We start from the raw sequence: 18937 nt of genomic DNA, 5'->3' as shown, positions 1-18937 counted from the left end.
CATTTATACAAGGGTTATTAACACATTTTTTACTGCCGGAACATCTCTTTCATTTTTCTGGACTCAAATAAGCACAAGAAAAAAAGAAGACATACTGCCAAGGAGCTCCCTGATTCCCACAAGAGCTAGCATGGCCCACTTTTGGAAATGAGCATCATGATTGGAACAAGTCTTCGACTAGTTGAATTTCTTGTTTAAACTACCTGTTGTATGAATTACAGGTTCTGTTCTAGGTGGAAGAACTAGTGGGTGCTTTTAGTTTTTATTAAATCTCCCTTCACAGGGGGGTAGCTTGTGGAACTGATCCCTGCCGGCTGGATCGCAGCCAGGGTTCACCCTCAGTTCACCCTCAGTTCACCCACAGTTCAGTCAGGTAGATTGTTCGCTTGTAGTTCATCCTGAGTGCACAGGGAGGGGGATCAAACCCACAAAGAATGGCAAATTTCTCCCCATGGTCAATATTCCAAGGTTAATACCGTGTGTCAATTTATTGGCATAGCGTGACTTTCTCTGTCTTCTCTTTTGCAGACGTAGTGGAACTAGGTGAGTGTCATCTATTCTGAAAATGTAACCCTGATATTCTGTTATTTGAATACTTGTTTGTTTGATGTCATCATGCACACAAACACGAACACACTGTTGGACTATGACTGCTGAGATGGTAACCATGGAGACACTTTGTGTTGCAGTCCATTAAAAGCTTCTGAGCATTGCTGCTCACTTCTTCTGGACCCTGATGGAGATAATTGATTTCCAGGAAGGCTTTTCAAGACATAGCATTTATACCAAAGTCTATGGTCATTCATAAGCCTTTACTCAAGGCCAGCTGAGGTTGTTGAGAGAGAGAAAGGGGGGGGCAGCATTTGTCATTCACCATCCCTGCTTGGATAGAGAGCATCAATATGTCTGTATCACCCACAGCACAGCCTACTAATGCTTCTCCTCAAAGACCTTTTTCTTGAATGTAGACATTTATATCTCCACAGTAACACATTTCTTTAACTAATCAAACTGCATTTGAAGCGTCCATCGCCCTTAGTTCTTTCACAATTTGAACTGTGAAGAAAGCCCCTTAGCATCTCTTACAAAGCGGGATGACCCAGCTTGGATCCCCCCAGAGAGTCAAGAGATTTAAACTGAGAGTCAATGAAACTCCTCTTTAAAGCAGGACAGCAGCCGCTCAGCTATTCAAGCTAACGGTTTCCCCCATGAGATGGTTAAAACTGCTGTCTCCAGATACATTTTTAATGTTTCAAGCTGACCCATTTTAAAATGAGAACTATGTAGACGTGTTTTAAATATGCTCTTAAAGGGTTACATGCATGAAATTTTAGCTAATGTTGGCAGGGGTCGCGTGGAGTGTCGATTCCCCAAAGAGTCGCACTTGAACACAGCGCAAAGACGACGAGCGCGTACGTTCTGCGCCTGCGTGACAGCATATAACTCTGCATTCTAGCAGGTGGAGGCAGTCTGTATTCAGCCATCAAGGATGGAAACCCTCGGACTGTGTATTCACAAGCTGTTGTTATGATACATACATGAAACGACGTGCCGGACACTTCTCTCCAGGTGGCCATGTCCGTGTACTGGAATGATCAGATGAGATGAAAAAGGAGAAGAGCCTCTTTAGTCATGTTGCTTTCCTCACTTCCGCTTCTGCACGGATTCAGCCCATTAGAGTAATTCCTCTCATCGACGGGTTCGACCACCGATTCAATATGTTCAGTCAGCCTAGAAGTCTCCAACGGCCATCGGCCTGGTACGTCAGGGAGCTTCATGCTAATCTCTGATAGCGTAGCATTGAGGAGCAGCGTCCACACAGTGGATGTTCTCTGGTTTTTACGTGACCTCTGACCCTACAACATAATGTCATATGAAATGCTCCTTGACCTTGGCAGCAGTTGTGGGTTACTACTGCAGGATCGCTTTCACTACAGCCCCATGAGCACCGCTTCAACATGTGGAGTATGACACGCAACAAATGATGGTGATGTGTGAATGTTTTTTGAAGCGGCAAGTGCAGTCATATTGCTGGAACGATGCCACTGCCCGCTCTCATACTGCATCGTAAATCTCCCGTGTGTGATGTGCGGTTTGGCCTCAGGCTGTTGTGGCAGCTTCACTGTTGACGGCTGAAACTAAGTGGGCTGGTCTGATCTCTGACCTTCGCCTGAGTCTTCTTCCATCTCCATATGAGGCCATTCTTTCTAATCAGCCGCTGATTATAAAGCTTGCAGCATGGCTGGGGATGGAGACGGATGGATGGTCACTGTGTGGAGCGAGCTGCATTAGGCGGGAAATGACTTCATGCGGCCACACATATACACGCACACCTGCACGGCTTCCGGCGGCGAGGCGAGCGGAGAGGTGTTTAGGTGATGAGAGTGTGAAACATTATAGCAGCGGTGTGTGAGGGAGTTCAGCCGTAGAGGGGAGACTGACACGCCGACTGATACAAATACTGCTGAAGAGATAGGAGGGCAGAGGGAGGAGAGGAGAGAGGGATGAAGGCTGGGAAGGAGGGACAGAGATATGGTAGTTAGGGCACACACACTTACACACAGAGCAATGCACTTTAGTGTACTGTGTGTGTCTGAGCCAGTGGCAGCCAGTCTACCATGTGGCCATTAATTTGCCCACAATTACTCTCTGATGTCCTGGCTGGAGGGCTCAGACTGGAGTTTCCCTGACACCAGTTCATTTCCTTTCATAGCTCCGTCCTCTTCTCCTCACGTTGCACAGACTCTGCCTTTTGCCCAAATCCTCGTTTTAACATCAATAAATTGATAACGTTTTGAGATACTAATGTGACTTCTGCAAACGGTAGAGTTCTGCTCCCAGCCGGGGCCATCAGGTTCCAGTTCTGTCTGAACATGTGCTTCAGATTTCTTTATAAAGATGTCAAGTTTGAGTTGGTGCGGTGCACTTTTCACTTTGTTTCACCTAATTTAACATAACGTTTGAGCTTCTTTTCTGTTTTTCCACTCCTATAATTGCAGCTTGTTTTAATTATTCTCTGTGTTTGTGTGTGTACAACATGAACATGCATTTGTGGACAACAAAAAAACAATGTATTTTCTGTTACTTACGTCTCAGCGATGGGTCTGCATAAAACTCTGGATCGTTTATTTCCTTTTCTCTCAAGCCTTCACGGCTGTTCCTGTGCGTGTCCCTTCCTAGAGGGAGAACACTTTCACTCCACATCGAGAGATTTAACATTTAATCACCCTGAGGGGCATGGGCTCTTATTCTCAAGAGTTAATATGGAGCGAGAGTCACATGATTGAGGAAAGCACAAAATAATATTTTCAACTAGCAATGAGATCTATCACAAAACATTTATACAATCTTTTGGCTACGTGGGGAGACTGAAAATATACTTTCAACTGGAATGGCACCTTTGTTTGTCCGTATTCGGTGTTCATGAGCGTTAAGTCGTGTGGAAAACAACATGGAGGCTACAAAGAAATGGTGTATTTTATTGCTCAGAACGTTTAAAATAGAGCTTAACAATTAATCAACATTTTTATCGAAATAGCAACATGGCCTACTTTCAAATCTTTGGAGGCGCAATATTTCCTAAGGGCAAAATGTGTGTCAAAATACAATTTCTAATTAAATATTGTTGTGCTGCAGCGACGTCCCGGCCTACACAGCAGATTCTAGAATTCTAAACATTTTAGAAAACGTCCTTGTTTGGTAAAGATCTATGTTTTTAGATGAAAATAAGAATAATTAATATTAAACATTATGATTCCCTCTAATATCGCAAATCATATCGCAATTCTAATTATTATTATTATTATTATTATTACAATATCAGTAAAGTTTTCATATTGTTTCAAGATCAAGATGTTCATATCTGTTTCCACGTTTTCCCTGTTGGGAACTAAATTGTCAGATTTTTCTACCACTGCATGAACGCAGCACAAATGCCTTCTCTCAATGTTAACAAAAGCGAAAGATGAATTGTGTATCTGCCCTGTGATTCTTTCTCTTGCTGCACTTCCACTAAGTTTCATGAACATGACGAGTAGTTTCTCTGTAATCCTCCTGACAAGCAGACAAACACCGAGATAATTACTGAATACAGGATACGTTGTGAGCACATCACCTGTTCGTGCATTAACCCGTGTAAGTATTGCTTACACTTACATAATGTGATAACAGGTGCACGGGTGTATACAGTGGATTAAACCACTTGTTCTAGTGCGTGCACTGTGCATGAGACGACGCTGCAATAAGAAAATCCTTCCAAAGTGTGAAACTGAGTTTATTATGTTTTCACTGTAAATAAACTGCAGACATGAGCAGCTGATTCTCAACCACTGATGCATTAATGTTCAACACTGTGCCTTTTGTGTTGCAGTTCCTTCGACGCCGCCAGGTGGTGATTTAGGCCGACCAGATGAAGACACATTTGGGGTGAGTTTTCTCCTTAATGATGTTGATGAAGCTGCAGCTGCTAAAGATGTTGCCCCCCGGACTCAACAGAGAGCTGCTGTAAGTTTCAGCACAAATCTAAACTGCGCTTTACTTGTCAAAGGACCCTTGCAGGGCTTTGTACTGTGTGTTGACATGCAGCGCTGAGGCACAAAGACTACGACATGCCAAACGATGTTACACTCACTTCTCTCAGTCGTATGTGTGGACATCAATGATGTCGTGGATGGTGGTGTACGCTGCTGACACTGCATGTCATGTGGGCGAAACCAACACTGGAGAGTTATTAGTAACAAGATAGAACTGATACACATCTTTAAATGAACTATTTACACCTTTGTGTTTGTGTCGTTTCATGCACATCGCTTTAACATATAAAGAAGTCTGAAGCTTTAGAGCAGGGGGGTCAAACTCATGTTAGTTCAGGGGCCACATGCAGCACAATCTGATCTCAGGTGGGCCGGAGCAGTAACATCATAATAACCTGTAAATAACCACAACTCCACATGTTCCCTTCGTTTAGTGCAAGAAAGTAAAAGTACATTCTGAAAATGTTCAACATTTTATCTTTTTACAAAACATTATGAACAAATAAAAGTTGCAATTTCAACAATATTATCAGTTTATCATGTACACATGTGTGTTACAACTTACAGATCAGTGTGTCTACAAAGGCACAACACATTCAGTCACAGGTATCTGGAACAGGATTTTACTTTATGATCAAAACAAATCAAATCTTTGCAAAGCATGTTTGACATCCCTGCTTTAGACCCTTTCATGGCCGACATAAAAGGAAAAGAAAGACTAATTAATTAACGATATCTTAATTTGTCAATATATTTTGTTTATGATTTGATAAGAACACATGTATTAATAGGATTATTAAAGATGAGAACATTAATGTTGGTGATGATAACAACTATTTATTCACTTATCCAAATGAGTCAAATTTCCAAATTTGGCTAATCTAATCAGAAGTGGTTGTAATGATGATGATGAGCTTTGAAGTCGTGTTGTTATTTCCAAAGTAAGTCTGGCTGCAGAGGAGGATTTACATTCTGTCACCTGGAATACGTCTCAGCAAAGTCGTGTGGAACTTTATTTCCAGACGGCTGTAATGTAGGAGAAAGCAGCCGTCACAGTCCAGTGGATTAAACTGTGATTTGCAGTATTTAAGGTGATCAGAAGTCTAGAGAGGATTATGATGTGAACACCGTCTGACACAACGTTTCCTTTCTCTCAGGTTTCCATCGCTGTGGGTTTGGCGGGCTTCGCTTGCGTCCTCCTCCTCGTCCTTTTTGTTCTTATCAACAAATACGGCCGGCGCTCCAAATTCGGTATGAAAGGTAAGTCTACAGAAATAGTCAGACAGGCAGATCGGCACGCAGACAGTTAGCTTTGGGTTTCGCCTTTCTGCCAGTTGCATCATTGTGCAGCATCCATTCCCCCAGTTAATCTTCTCTTCAAAACCTTTGTTCATCACAAAATGTACACATGCAACTACTGTAGAAGTACTTTGAACTGCGTGTTTACAGAAACACTTCTGCACTTTAGTCGTATCCCAGAGAGGACTCTTGTCTGTAACAAGACAGAAGGTTTTCCCCCTTTGCTTGGGACTATTCATGGTGATTGTTGCAGCACACTGGAGTTTTGTGTTGCTCTATGCTGTTGAGTCCTGCTAAAGGTTGTACACTTTGCAAAAATGCACAAATATAGACATCTAGATCGATACTAAAGGGCCGTGTGCATGCAAATGAGGCCCATCCGCTCTACACACACTCCACACATTCACCGGGGCTGCAGTGTGAAGCAATCACAGAAGGAATCCTGAATTAATTAGTCGACACTGCGCTGTCCATCATGCTGAGAAATTCAATAGGATTAACATGGCTTTTGTGCATGGTGAGCTTTCATTTTGTGTCAGCTCCAGGTTTTTGCTTGTGTCTCTGGCGTTGGCGTTGTGGAAGAGGCAAAAGGCGTCGTAGTGTTGATCTAGGAACAGAGAGAGAAGAGTAGAAAGGAGAGGACGGGAGCTGCTCGGGTCCTGTGGTTCATGTTCAAGTGTTTGCCCACCCAACTGCAGCTCTTATCAGTTGGCAGGCAGAGTAGCGCACAGTGCTTGGTAGTGTGTGGGGGGTGAGTTTGTGTATCACACACAAAACACACACCCCTGTGTTGCTTTGCCAACGAGGTGCATGGATTCTTCTGATCCTGCCTCATATACATTTCTTCTTCTCAGCTGGTCACTAAGTTCTAATGACACGCCACCTACTATGCATGTTCCTCCTGTCATAGCGTGCGCATGGCGTACAGTAGCATTAGCCGCTGCCACCCCTTAATTAGCTACTTTACAGGATTATAGTTGGTGACTTACCTCAGTAAAGAATTCTCTGTGATAATTTAGGGGCTGACACTTATTTCATTGGCCTAAAGCTGTCTGTAATCAAGGATGAGCCGTGCAGCTAATGAGGCTTTACAGACGTGTGTGTAATGTCACAGGAAGTCAGGAATCTAAGCTGTGCCAACAAACTGGTCCGATACACGCACAAGTCCCAAATCCTGATAAAAAATAAGAGATCACATGAAGTAAAAATATACACAGTGTATATGAGATTTGATCTCATTGGTGCCACAGCTAACGATGCATCTCTGAAACCTTTGTAGTTTTGTATCTGCAGCACCTTCGTGCAGTCACTGACCTGCACGAATCTGTGTTTCAGCACTGCCTTGTTTTTGCGCTTCATATTTCCGGCAGCATTGAGAGCTGAGCATGTGTTAATGGCCAGAGCATGCAGCCTCACTGGAGGAGGTATTTCAACTCTTAGCAGAAGTGTGCTACAAATGCAGTTTCAGTGATTCTCCAAGACCATAATTTATCTCGATGGCAAGGTCCAAAGTTCTCCTGGACACTGTAGGGTGTCTTTTAAAAAATTGCATTGCACGGCTATCTCTCTGAGCCCCACGCGGTTCTCCAGCAACACACGCTGCTTCGTACAATATGTTAAGATTGTCCACTTTGTTCAAGGGCACCTCAACACTTTCTGTCAAAAGACTGAAAAGCCTTTTTCATCCTTTTTTTTCGGCTCAGATATATTTTCCTTCCCAGAGTCATTTGAGCTCAGCTGCGTTGTTCAAGGGAAAAGCTAGTTTTATGAATGACTGTGAAAATGCGAGGGGAAGAAAGGTATACTGAAGGTTGAGCAAATCACCAGGTCGAGACATTACCACTGGAGATGCTTCTCCATTAAGGTCAGTGTTGTGTGGAGCCTGTGCTGCGTGTTTCGGCCATAATGTTTAGCTTTGTGTCTTCATGCAATTAACACATACGAGGCATCAATATCTGTGCCACTAGTTCCCTTTCCTAGTTTGTGTTGTCAGACTATAGATACTGTACATACGCCAGTTTAAATAGAGATGCTGCTCTCCGCTGTGAGGGATTGAAGCTATAACAGACCTAAAGAAAGGTGATGTCAGCGTGGACTCTTTCAGGACCTCACGCTGTTCCGTACAATAGCCTGATTTGTCCAATGTGTGTGTACGAGTGTGTGTGTGTGTTCTCCCCTCCCACTCTTGTTCTGGAGAATCAGCTGGAAGGCCTGAAGAAGTCATTACCTTTGGATGGAGCCATAATGGATTTTCGCTCCACTAAATCACTGTGGCTCTTTTGGCTGTTTGAGTTTGATCACCGACCGTTTCTGGGCATCCAATAAAAACTCTGTTTTTCTTCTTTTTTTTTCCTTTATGTGGCTGGAGGGTGTGTGTGTGTGTGTGTGTCTCTGTGTGTGTCATTCAATTGATTTGCCAGCATTTCAAGGCCCACCACCAGGTCCGACCACTGGCTGCATTTACAGCTCTGACTAATATACTCCAGCTCAGTTTATGTGATAATTCTGGTTTTATGAAAAATACTTTGGCTGTCTGCGTGTGTCTGCGTATGTTTGTGTGTGTCTGCGTATGTTTGCGTGTGTCTGCGTATGTTTGCGTGTGTCTGCGTATGTTTGTGTGTGTCTGCGTGTGTCTGCGTGTGTCTGCGTGTGTCTGCGTGTGTCTGCGTGTGTTTGCGTGTGTTTGCGTGTGTCTGCGTGTGTCTGTGTATGTTTGTGTGTGTCTGCGTGGTGTCTGCGTGTGTCTGCGTGTGTTTGCGTGTGTCTGCGTGTGTCTGCGTATGTTTGCGTGTGTCTGCGTATGTTTGCGTGTGTCTGCGTATGTTTGTGTGTGTCTGCGTGTGTCTGCGTGTGTCTGCGTGTCTGCGTGTGTCTGCGTGTGTCTGCGTATGTTTGCGTGTGTCTGCGTATGTTTTGCGTGTGCTCTATGTTTGTTTGGTCCTGCGTTGTCCTTGTGTCTGCGTGTGTCTGCGTGTGTCTGTGTATGTTTGTGTGTGTCTGCGTGTGTCTGCGTGTGTCTGCGTGTGTCTGCGTGTGTTTGCGTGTGTCTGCGTGTGTTTGTGTGTCTGTGCGTGCGTTTGCATGTGTCTGCGTGTGTCTGCGTGTGTCTGCGTGTGTTTGTATGTCTGCGTATGTTTGCGTGCCTCTGCGTGCGTCTGCGTGCGTTTGCATGTGTCTGCGTGTGTCTGTGTGTTTGCGTGTGTTTGTGTGTCTGCGTATGTTTGCGTGCGTCTGCGTGTGCTTGCATGTGTCTGTGTGTTTGTGTGTGTTTGTGTGTGTACTGTTGATCAATATGTTGTCAACTTACCTCCCAGCTGAAGCGTCTTGCCGTCTAAGCTGCGGACTCATCCTTCACATTGTGATTCACTCCAGTGGGGTTGAAGTGTCTTTCACACAGATTTCTGTCAGCAGGGAATCAATAATGCTTCTTTAGAAAAAGACACTCAGCATGTCAGTAATAAGTATTATGCTCCCATGTCATCTTGTACTATGTTCTGGGGGAAAATTGCCTCACCCCTGCTGCTGCAAGTGCACCCAATATACCACCAAATGTATATCATTTTGTCACCTTCCCCTTCTAAATTAAATCTCCTGAAAAGCAGAGATCCATGCCAGACGTATCCGTATATTTTGTAAATGACCTGACTGTTAAAACTGTAACTGACTGCAGAAAACCTCACAGACTTCTCCCGGACAGAAGTGATGTTTTGGCTTTCAAACAATCTAAGAAGATCTGTGGATAATACGCACTCAAACACCTCAAACTAAATATAACTAGATGGAACTAGAAGTGCACTCAGAAGGCCCAGACAAATTGTGCATTCACAAGTTGGAAAGAGATTCTTCCGCCTTCGGTTTGTTCTTGAGCTTTAAGTCGTAAAGTGGAAACAACATATGTTGCATTTTCTTGCTCAGAGCGTTTAAACAACACACTGATTTCTGTTTCTGAGTTGTTGTTTAACGACTTGAGGCGGTGCTCACGTGAATCTTCCCAGTCAGGAACTAATAATCCTGATTATTCCGACAGCACTTGAATGCAGCAGAAATGCCCAATCTCACAATGTTAACAACATTCATGCTGCCAAGTTTTATAACTCAAGCCTGCAGTTCTTCTTTAATACAGCTGACAAACAGACATCAGTAATAAAGGTAATAACAAATACAATATCAGAAGAGAGATGATGAAGCTGGGAAAGTTCCTGTATTCTGACATTCTCTGTGAAACACGTTTGTCATGATACCAATACAGTAACTTTTTACTTCAAATTTTAGAAATAAAACCATTTTCAGCTAATTCTGAGGGTCCCAATAGGGATTGGGAATCAATGCCACATTGTGCTGCATTCTGGGTATTTGTGGGGCTCATCCACAATAGTTGTTGGCAGCTGCTGTGTGTTTATATAAGGAGCAAATGATACAGGCGCTATTTTTGGCAACTTGTCACAGCAGAGTTTAGACTGAAATATACAGTGAACAAAGTGACACGTCAGGAGGAAGTGACACATGACGGAGGAGACCGCACTGAGTGACAGGAGGAAGAACAATAGTATTACTCACAAGTTCAAAGATGGATGTTTGTCTGAACCAAGAAACTTGATGTATTTGTATTGAACATATTTATATTTGTTCTTTGATGTAGAAAAGTTTTTTATATACCAATGCAAAGCTGTGCAGCTCCTACCCTTCTGAAGACAGCTAGCAGGAAGTTACTGCAACCAGCCAGGAAATAATCTGACACATAACCATCTGTAAAATCACAACCTGTAAACAAACCTGACGTAACCGTGACAGCGTGACGTCGCCCAGTGGTCTGTGGACTACAGTGTTTGGCCATCGCCATCTTGTACGAAACAAATAAAACATGTGGAAAGGATTAAAGTTTGGACAACACCGTAGTAGTGACCTGTCAATCACAGGTAGCCTCGCCCTAAAGACACGCTGCTTTATCTTCTATTTTACTATAAATGTTTCCATCAGTTACTAAATGAACATCATGTGTTGAAGACTTGAAACTACAGATTGAGACATAAACTCATCATAACAATGCTACTGAGGTAATAAATCAAGAGAGAAGTAGAAACATTTTCTCATAGACTTCTATACAACCAGAGGAATCGCCCCCTGCTGGCCATTTGATAGAATACAGGTTTAAAGCACTTCCGTATCGGCTTCAATGTTCAGACCCTGAGGTTGCTGCTTGGATATAACATGGTAGTTATTGAGCTTTGTTACCTTCGCACATTTCCAGTGTTTATGCTATGCTATGCTAAGCTAAGCTAACCGGCTGCTGGCTGTAGAATTGACTTACGGACATATCAAGCTTCTCATCCAACTCTTGGCAAGGAAGCAATACGTTCCCCAAAGTTAAACCCGTGATCACAGTGTTTACATGCTGGCTGCATGTTCAGGCGGTGTAAATCACACACCAGTCTGTAGGTGCAGAATGCGTCTGAAAGAAATGTGGCCCTCAGTCTTTAACCCTATTAAACACTATGAGGCTGAAAATGCTGACCAATGCAAATGACTGACTCATAAATGCTGCGACACCATGAAGTCAGGGTGAGATGAAGCTACCTGTGAGTCGAGGTGAGCAGACTCTTTGCTCATTTAATCAGATTTAAGCATGTAGCCATTTAGCTAAAGCTGATACTCAGAGTGCAAAGGTCATCCGAGCAGATTGTGAGGAAAGGAAAGTCCAGTCTGCTCTAATTATTTTTAATTAATCCACATACAGTTCAGATTTTTTCGACATGAAGATAGACATGTAGGTAAATCACAGAGATGGCCAGAACACACTGATACATACCTACACTGACACACACACACACTCAGACACAAACCGTACCCTGCGGCGGCGTGCTAGCCTTTGTGATCCAGGCGTGTGTGTCAGGGCAGCTTACCCTCCTCTCCACTCTATTACCTGAACCAGGCCTGGGGATGATCAGCCCACACACACACACACACACACACACACACACACACACACACACCAGTATTTACCGCATCACTGCCTCGCTTGGCCTCCAGTGGCCGGAGTGAGCTCTGCCCCTGAGCAGCGAGACAAGTGCGTGTGCAGACGGGCGGCGGGCTCCTGGTACGTGTCTGTTCAAATGTCGAGCACGTTTTCAGCCAGAAATCTTTCAATTAATTCTGATTCACATAATCTGTTCAACATAACTCACACATGCTGTGAGGGAAGTAACTAAGTACTCAGACACCTGTAGTTTCTACTTACTTTTCAGATCATCTTCTAATGACTTCATAAAAGGAAACATTGTTAAGGCTTAAACTTATATAAAGTACAGTTAATATCAGCTACAATATTAAAATGCTAATTATAAAACTTAAGTAATAATAATAATCAAACATGACCTGACTTTTATTAATTCATTCATCTTTAAACCAGGACATATTTTTGAAAAGATCAATTGATTTCAACATTTATTTCCAAATGAGCAAAGAGTGTAAGTGTTTTGATGTAATCGTGGAAAATACAGAGTATTCACTTTGAATATTTGTGCAATATTCACTTTTACAACTTGTATCAGCGACTGTGTACTTATACTACTGTTACTACTACTGTGTATAAAGGACTTCTGATTCTGAGGACTGTTTACTTCTCAGTGATTCTGAGCAAGAAAAAGTGCCAAGTCATGGTTAAAAAAAGATGAATTGAAAGTGTAAATCCACAGCGAGGCGCAGAGGGCAGACGAGTGCTAACGCGTTAACACTCGTACTAATCGTGTGCAGATGGAGACTGTTCAATGTGAGAAACTAAACGTTTGCTTTCTTCACACTGGACAGGTGTAACATGTAAACGCTGCTGCGTGATCACTGATGCTAGAATTCAAAGAAACATCACATATACCAACAGATCACAGACCTCTTGTCTTTTCTGCACAAATGGTGTTTACCCTTTGCTCGGTCGCTACACTGCCAGCCATCTTAATTGGCTGTAATTTATTCCTCTGAACGAATGCGACAGATGGAGACTGCCAAGAAAACAGCACCGGGCACACGAGGAAAGAGTTTCCCGTTATATCTCTTCCCAGAAAAAGAAGGCAGTTTTCAGGAGTTCATCTTCCATCATGTCTGTCGTGTTATTGTGTTGTTCAGACGATCTCGGCCGCTGATCCGCAGATCACCGGCGCTTTTAGTGAACCTTAAAAGGATTTGAATGCTGCCTGCATGCACCCTCTCATACACAGCATCGTTCCAGCGTTCCATAGCTGTGTTTGCACCTTCTATGGAAAATGAAAATACAAAAAAAGCCTGTTTATTTATTTATCTGTCCTAAAAGTTGCATGAGAGCCGTCCCTGGGAGTCTGGCTGCGGTGCCGTCCCTGGGTAGGATATAGAGTGCCGGGTGGCCTGGGGATGTTGCTGTGCTGTTCCTGGTACAAATAGGATTGCTATTTTTTGTTTTATTTTATTTCGGACTTCGGACTGTCAGCACAAGACTGCTAACAGCTAAGTGCCCTCTGTCCTCTTGGTGTCTTTCTGCAGCGCTGTACACTCCCACACATTGTAAAGTAAGTCCCAGTAAGAGGCCGGGCCTGCAGAGTGCTTCTGTTGAATGCACTTTGACTCGGTGTTTTGGAAGCTTCTTCCCTTTTATGTCTTGGCTATCAATAGTTGAGAAGGTTGCTGTAGGTCTTCTGAGTTGAACAATAGCTCAATATAGCCTAACGTGTTCAGCATAAGGCAGAATGCAGATGTAGGAGTAGACTCCTCCACCGCAGGCTTTCTGAAGCGCTGCAGCAGTTTGGCTGCGTCCCCAAGAGGAAGCGTTTAGAAAATATCATGTTTGCTGCTTTTCTTAAGCCACAGAAAGCTGCAAAGAGCTGTGAGAGACATTTGTCTGCTAATGAATACAAGTAGTTACAGTGTAAAGCATTTAAGAGGCAGAACTCTCCTCAGTGCAGCTGAACAATAAGGTCCATGAAAATGCATCAGGGACAACTTCTACATCTCCATGTTTCAATTAGTATTGATCAGGAAATGTGCTCCACCGCGCCTCATGTTCTCGCTGTGGGCTCTATCTGGAGACAAACAACGTCTGTGAATATAAAGAGTACGACCGGGCTTTTGTTCCGGTGCCAGTCCAATCCAGTATATTAGTATTTTAATTCATTTTTGAATTTCCACACTTGTAGCTCATTGTAGCAGCACATTTCTTAATAGTGACCTCCACACTCTTTACTTCTATGTTTCTTTTGAGGACCCGGCTTTTGCTGAGTTGACAGCGACAGGGGGACAGGGGGACAGGGGGACAGGGGGACATTCAGTGTAATGAACTCTGTTGAATTGAAACACCTTCATCATGTGAACCACATTGTTGGCACGTATGCATTCAGGCACTATTACCTTCTTTCTGTTTTTTGCGAGAGGCTAGAGAATCTCTATTAGCTCCGTAAGTAATCATAAACACATTTATTTCTGCCTTGAACTTTCATTCAACCTCCCAACCATACAGTATCTTTCCCTTCCTGGAGGACTCTGCTAATGATTATTGCGCTCATATTTTCTTCAATTTCCAGCAGGCCGTGCAAGAGACTGGTGCTGTATAGTGCTGATGAGCGTCTTCCAGTTAATGAACATTGAGGGACTCAGTCTCACCAGACTTCCTTCTTGGAGTCCAGCAGACTCAGCTTGGACAGCACTCCTCACAATAATGCAATACTTCCCCGACTGTTCCCTGTTGGCCCCACAGTGTCAGCAGGAGGTGTTTCAAAGTGCTGCCCTTGTTGTTACCGATATAACAAAACATGTTCCAGCCCTGGTGTGGCTGAAACAAGGCCTGGCCCAAATTGGCGAGCTGGAGGAAGTTTCCTCAGCTGTTACAGCAACTCAGCTACCAGCCCACAGACTTAATATAAAACAATATAAAGAATCAGGGGTCTTCAGCGCTTTGCAGGGACCCCCTACTGTACATATTGTACACAACAGGTCCGTGCGACGGTTCACCCCTCTCCTTTCCTCCACTCTGTCTCTGACTGTAGGTGTGTGTCGCCACCCTTCACGAAGTACAGCGGAGGAGGGAATGTGAATGTGCAAAGCAACTACAAAATGTGTAATAAAAAATATATATTACATTTAAAAAAAAAAAATGTTATTGCTTCATCTACAAACAATTTTGCGACCCCCCTGCAGTACCTCCGAGGACCCCCCCCCCCCCCCCCCCCCCCCCCCTCATTTTCCACCAATGAGTATTTGAGCTATAAAAGATGCGAGTCATCAGTGTACTCGGGTTTCTCTCCAGAATCAACGCTACTGCATCGGACTCAGATCGTCTCTGCTAAAGCTCCAATATCTTCTCAACTGCACTGAAGTTAAATGTCCTCGAGGAAGAACGTCTGTCCTCCGAGAAGAGACAGAGTCTGGCTGTAGAAGTGCAGCTCAGTCACAAACCTCCAGCCTGCGCAGCTCAACATGTCGGCCCTTTGTTCCCCTCCGGAAACCTTTGGCCTGACTCCATTTTGGATTTTCATAATTGCAGAGTGTGATGCTTTGCTCATTATACCACACGAGAGAGCGTCCACTCAGAGGTGGGAAGGTGCTTTACAGGGTTTTAGGTGAGATTCCTGACTAATTAAAGAATAAATGTAAAAAAAAGGAGTGAAAAGAAGAAGCTGTGAAGGTTTTTAGCCCCCCCCCCCCGCTGCAACAGCTAGTTAATTCAGTGTGAGTTCTGCCGCCGGCCCGGCAAACAGCTCATATTATGTAACAGCCAAATGTAGGGTGCTGCATGCTCACTCCTACGCTGAGAGGGATGTGATGCTTTATACTGACGCACACACAACACCAGCCACTGCATCGCAATGAATCTCTTTACTAAATCACAGATGATGTGACAGTAATAATTACAGCATTATTTATATGTGTATGTATATATATATATATATATATATATATATATATATATATATATATATATATATATATATATACATATATACAGTGAGCACATTTACTTCAATATATCAAAATATAATCATCACAATATTATATATATTGCATGAAAGGTTTTATTGTGCAGCCTTCTTTATAGTGCATATTCTTTATTGAGCAGCATATTCTACTCTGTTTAATGGTGACATGTTTTATTTATATTATACATCATATAAAAGTACTTCAGTACAGATACATGCAAGGAAGACAATATCATATTGTGCTGTAACTGTAATAAAGACAGTGCTGTATTATGTGTTAATCAACATTATACTGTATGTTTGACAATATTCAGATAATAAACTGACATATTGAAGACAAATAATAAGACTTTTTAAAAATGTAAAATTTAAGACCAACTTTACAATAATTAAAATGATTAATAATTATAAAATTACATTAATTACTTTGGTTTAAGGACAGTTTTGCCTGAATGTTTATTGTAGCATAAAAATGACATATATATTATGCAATAATATGTTGTAAATATATTGCTGCGTCACTGTAAAGCATTATATTACATACAGATATAAAAGAGTAACAGAAGTACATGGAGCTTAATAACGACAGTATTCTACATGATTGTCCACAGTGATCATATTCTGCTGCATGTGAAGCGTTTCTAAGTGTTCTATAAATAAACGTATCGCACACGTCGTACATGAAACATCTACTCACAGTGATTACAAGTTACAGTGTTCATCAAGCTGTTATATGTCTAACAGTGACGGCATTGAAAATATGTTTAACATAATATTATGTTATATATATTAATAGTTAAATACATATTATATATTATATAATACCACAATGTGCTACAAGGTGCCACATTCCACATTTCTGAGCCATAAGAAAGACTTTAGTTTTTATTAAGTCATCTTTAATTTGTGCACTTTAGATTTGCACCAGACAAACGTACTTTAGCTCCTTAAAAAGACCAAACAAATCTGTGTTATAAGTATTGTGCAGTAACGTGTAGCAGCCCAGTTTGATATGACAGCCGTCCTTCCATCGGCCGCACTCTGCGTCTCGTCGTGTTCCCATCGGCTCGTGTTCCCTCCCGCCTCTCCCCAGTTTGCACGAACGCACCTCTGGGATCGGCACACCGTGTTACAGATAGAGAACAAGCCTCCATCTTTCATGAGGACGTTAAAGTTTTAGCTCTAGAGAGTAATTGTTGTGTAATCACAACTAGGGGATTCATTATTCATAGAAGCATGCACACAAAGTGAATCTGATGGAGTCTCTCTCTGCTCTCTTCCTCTGCGTATGTCTCTCTATCATCTCATCTCCTCTCCCTCTCTCGCCACACTAATGGAGTTAGTGAGCGCCGAGGATAAAACAATTAAAACAAAATTCATTTGAATGAATTAAAGAGCAGAGAGCTGCAGTCGCTGACACTTCTGAGGCGAGACGAATTATCCTGCATGGCTGCTTTAGTAGCGTTTTACAGTGGCCTTGTCCCACCTCATTAACTTGTGTATTAACCCGTGGAGAAGCATTGTTAGTGCACAGCCAACTAGATGCAGGGATGAATGTGTGAGGAAGGAAACGGTTACCGCTGTGCGTTCACGCCGCTCCGGTCTGATGGACTTGGACTTACCAGAGAGCGTTGGGAGAATAACAAATCATCTCCGTGCATTTTCCAATATCTTCCAGTGAGCAGCAACAGGAGATGCATAAGATCTGCAGCCTGGCTTCAGAGGCGGTTAAGGAAATGCCAAGGCCATCTGGGCTGCTTTAAGAGGGTGTGAAATGAAGATGGAGAGTGTGTCACACTGCCATGAGAGGTCATTACTGGCTCCTCAAAGGCAGCAGATTATGTCAATTTTACAGGTCACAGTCTTGTGTGTCACTACATTTTTTATCTGCTCGGTCCCTGCGACACCTTAGCACTTGGTAATGAATCCAGAAGTGTCTGGAGTTCAAATGTGCATTAAGATCTGTGATGCTCAGGAGCAGCCGCTGAACGATGGCGATGATGAGATGCAGCCAGATGGCATCAGGATGTTTCTTCTTGTGCTCGGTGTCACTGCAACAATCTCTCCCTCCTGGCAGATTGTCACTTTGTGTGTTTATATGCGGCGTAATGATGCATGTTGTGCATCTCGCCAGCTCAACGGCACCGTCCGGCGTGTGATCCAGGAGACCTCGTGTTGCCCTGATGACTTGTTCTTAAGCAAGACTCGCAGTCTGTCGCTGACCTTCACCTGTGAGCTGTCTGTGCAGAAGAGCACGTGTAGTTTACAGAAGAAGCTAAATGTTGTTACTGATGGAGAGTAAACCTACAGTAAAATCACAGCAGTGGTATTTTATGTATAAACTTGAACTTGTTATTCTTGAAGTCCCTGAGGATTAAGAAATGCTAAAACATTTTTAGTAAAAGTGTTTATTTGTGCAGTTTTAGCAGAAACAAATCCCTTTTGTGTGTTTTTCAGTTGATATAACGTACACACACAATCTTCCGCTCTGCTTTCATGCCTTCATTTGCCTCTCATCCACCTTTATTAGTACACATCAGTCTGACGTCAGCAGCCCAAAGTACTGAATCCACGATCAGATTCTTGAAACTAATCGTGATATAAACCCCGATGTAAACAGTGCAGGGGTGTGCACTGATGGGGGCATGTGGTTCAAGGTGCCGGTGAAAGAATGAAATATGTTCAGTTTCAGTAAAACATTTAAAGGTTAATCAGATGCCAAAACACTGAACTCACTCAAATAAATGCTGTTGGTCTGAACTCTGAGACAGGAAGCACTTTGGTCCTCAGCGAACTCTCAGAGGACCGACTGCACGCTGCGAGAAGTAAACATGATGTGAAACTCTAAACACTTAATACGACCAAGACGTGGACGCAACCCGAGTGTATCTTTAGAAAATGTATCATAAAGTGCAGTATTTCTAGTGTATTCTCATCAAATGTACGGTCACGGGTGTAGTATATATACATTTATGTATATATATATATATGAATAAATAAATACATATACATATATATATATATATATATGTATTTATTTATTTATATATAAATAAATACATATATATATATATGTATTTATTTATTTATATATATATATATATATATATATATATATATATATATATATATATAAATACATACATACATATATATAAATATATAAATAAATAA

The 18937-nt window shown here is 42.5% G+C and overlaps 1 protein-coding gene across 5 annotated transcripts in view; it reads left to right on the top strand.

Moving 5' to 3' along the window:
- The window catches only part of ntrk3b (neurotrophic tyrosine kinase, receptor, type 3b), a 179374-nt gene that overhangs the window by 100274 nt on the left and 60163 nt on the right, over positions 1-18937 (top strand). For 2 of the 5 annotated variants that reach the window (XM_029428459.1, XM_029428446.1), the window contains exons 9-11: positions 529-543; positions 4370-4425; positions 5690-5792. In XM_029428459.1, the coding sequence (XP_029284319.1) occupies positions 529-543; positions 4370-4425; positions 5690-5792 (174 nt within the window). The remainder of the gene's footprint in view (positions 1-528; positions 544-4369; positions 4426-5689; positions 5793-18937) is intronic. The other 3 variants (XM_029428460.1, XM_029428457.1, XM_029428452.1) reach the window with 2 other exon arrangements.

Source organism: Cottoperca gobio, chromosome 3 (assembly GCF_900634415.1).
Source record: "Cottoperca gobio chromosome 3, fCotGob3.1, whole genome shotgun sequence".
NCBI classification, from domain to species: Eukaryota; Metazoa; Chordata; class Actinopteri; order Perciformes; family Bovichtidae; genus Cottoperca; species Cottoperca gobio.
This window is presented reverse-complemented; position numbering and strand designations above follow the sequence as displayed.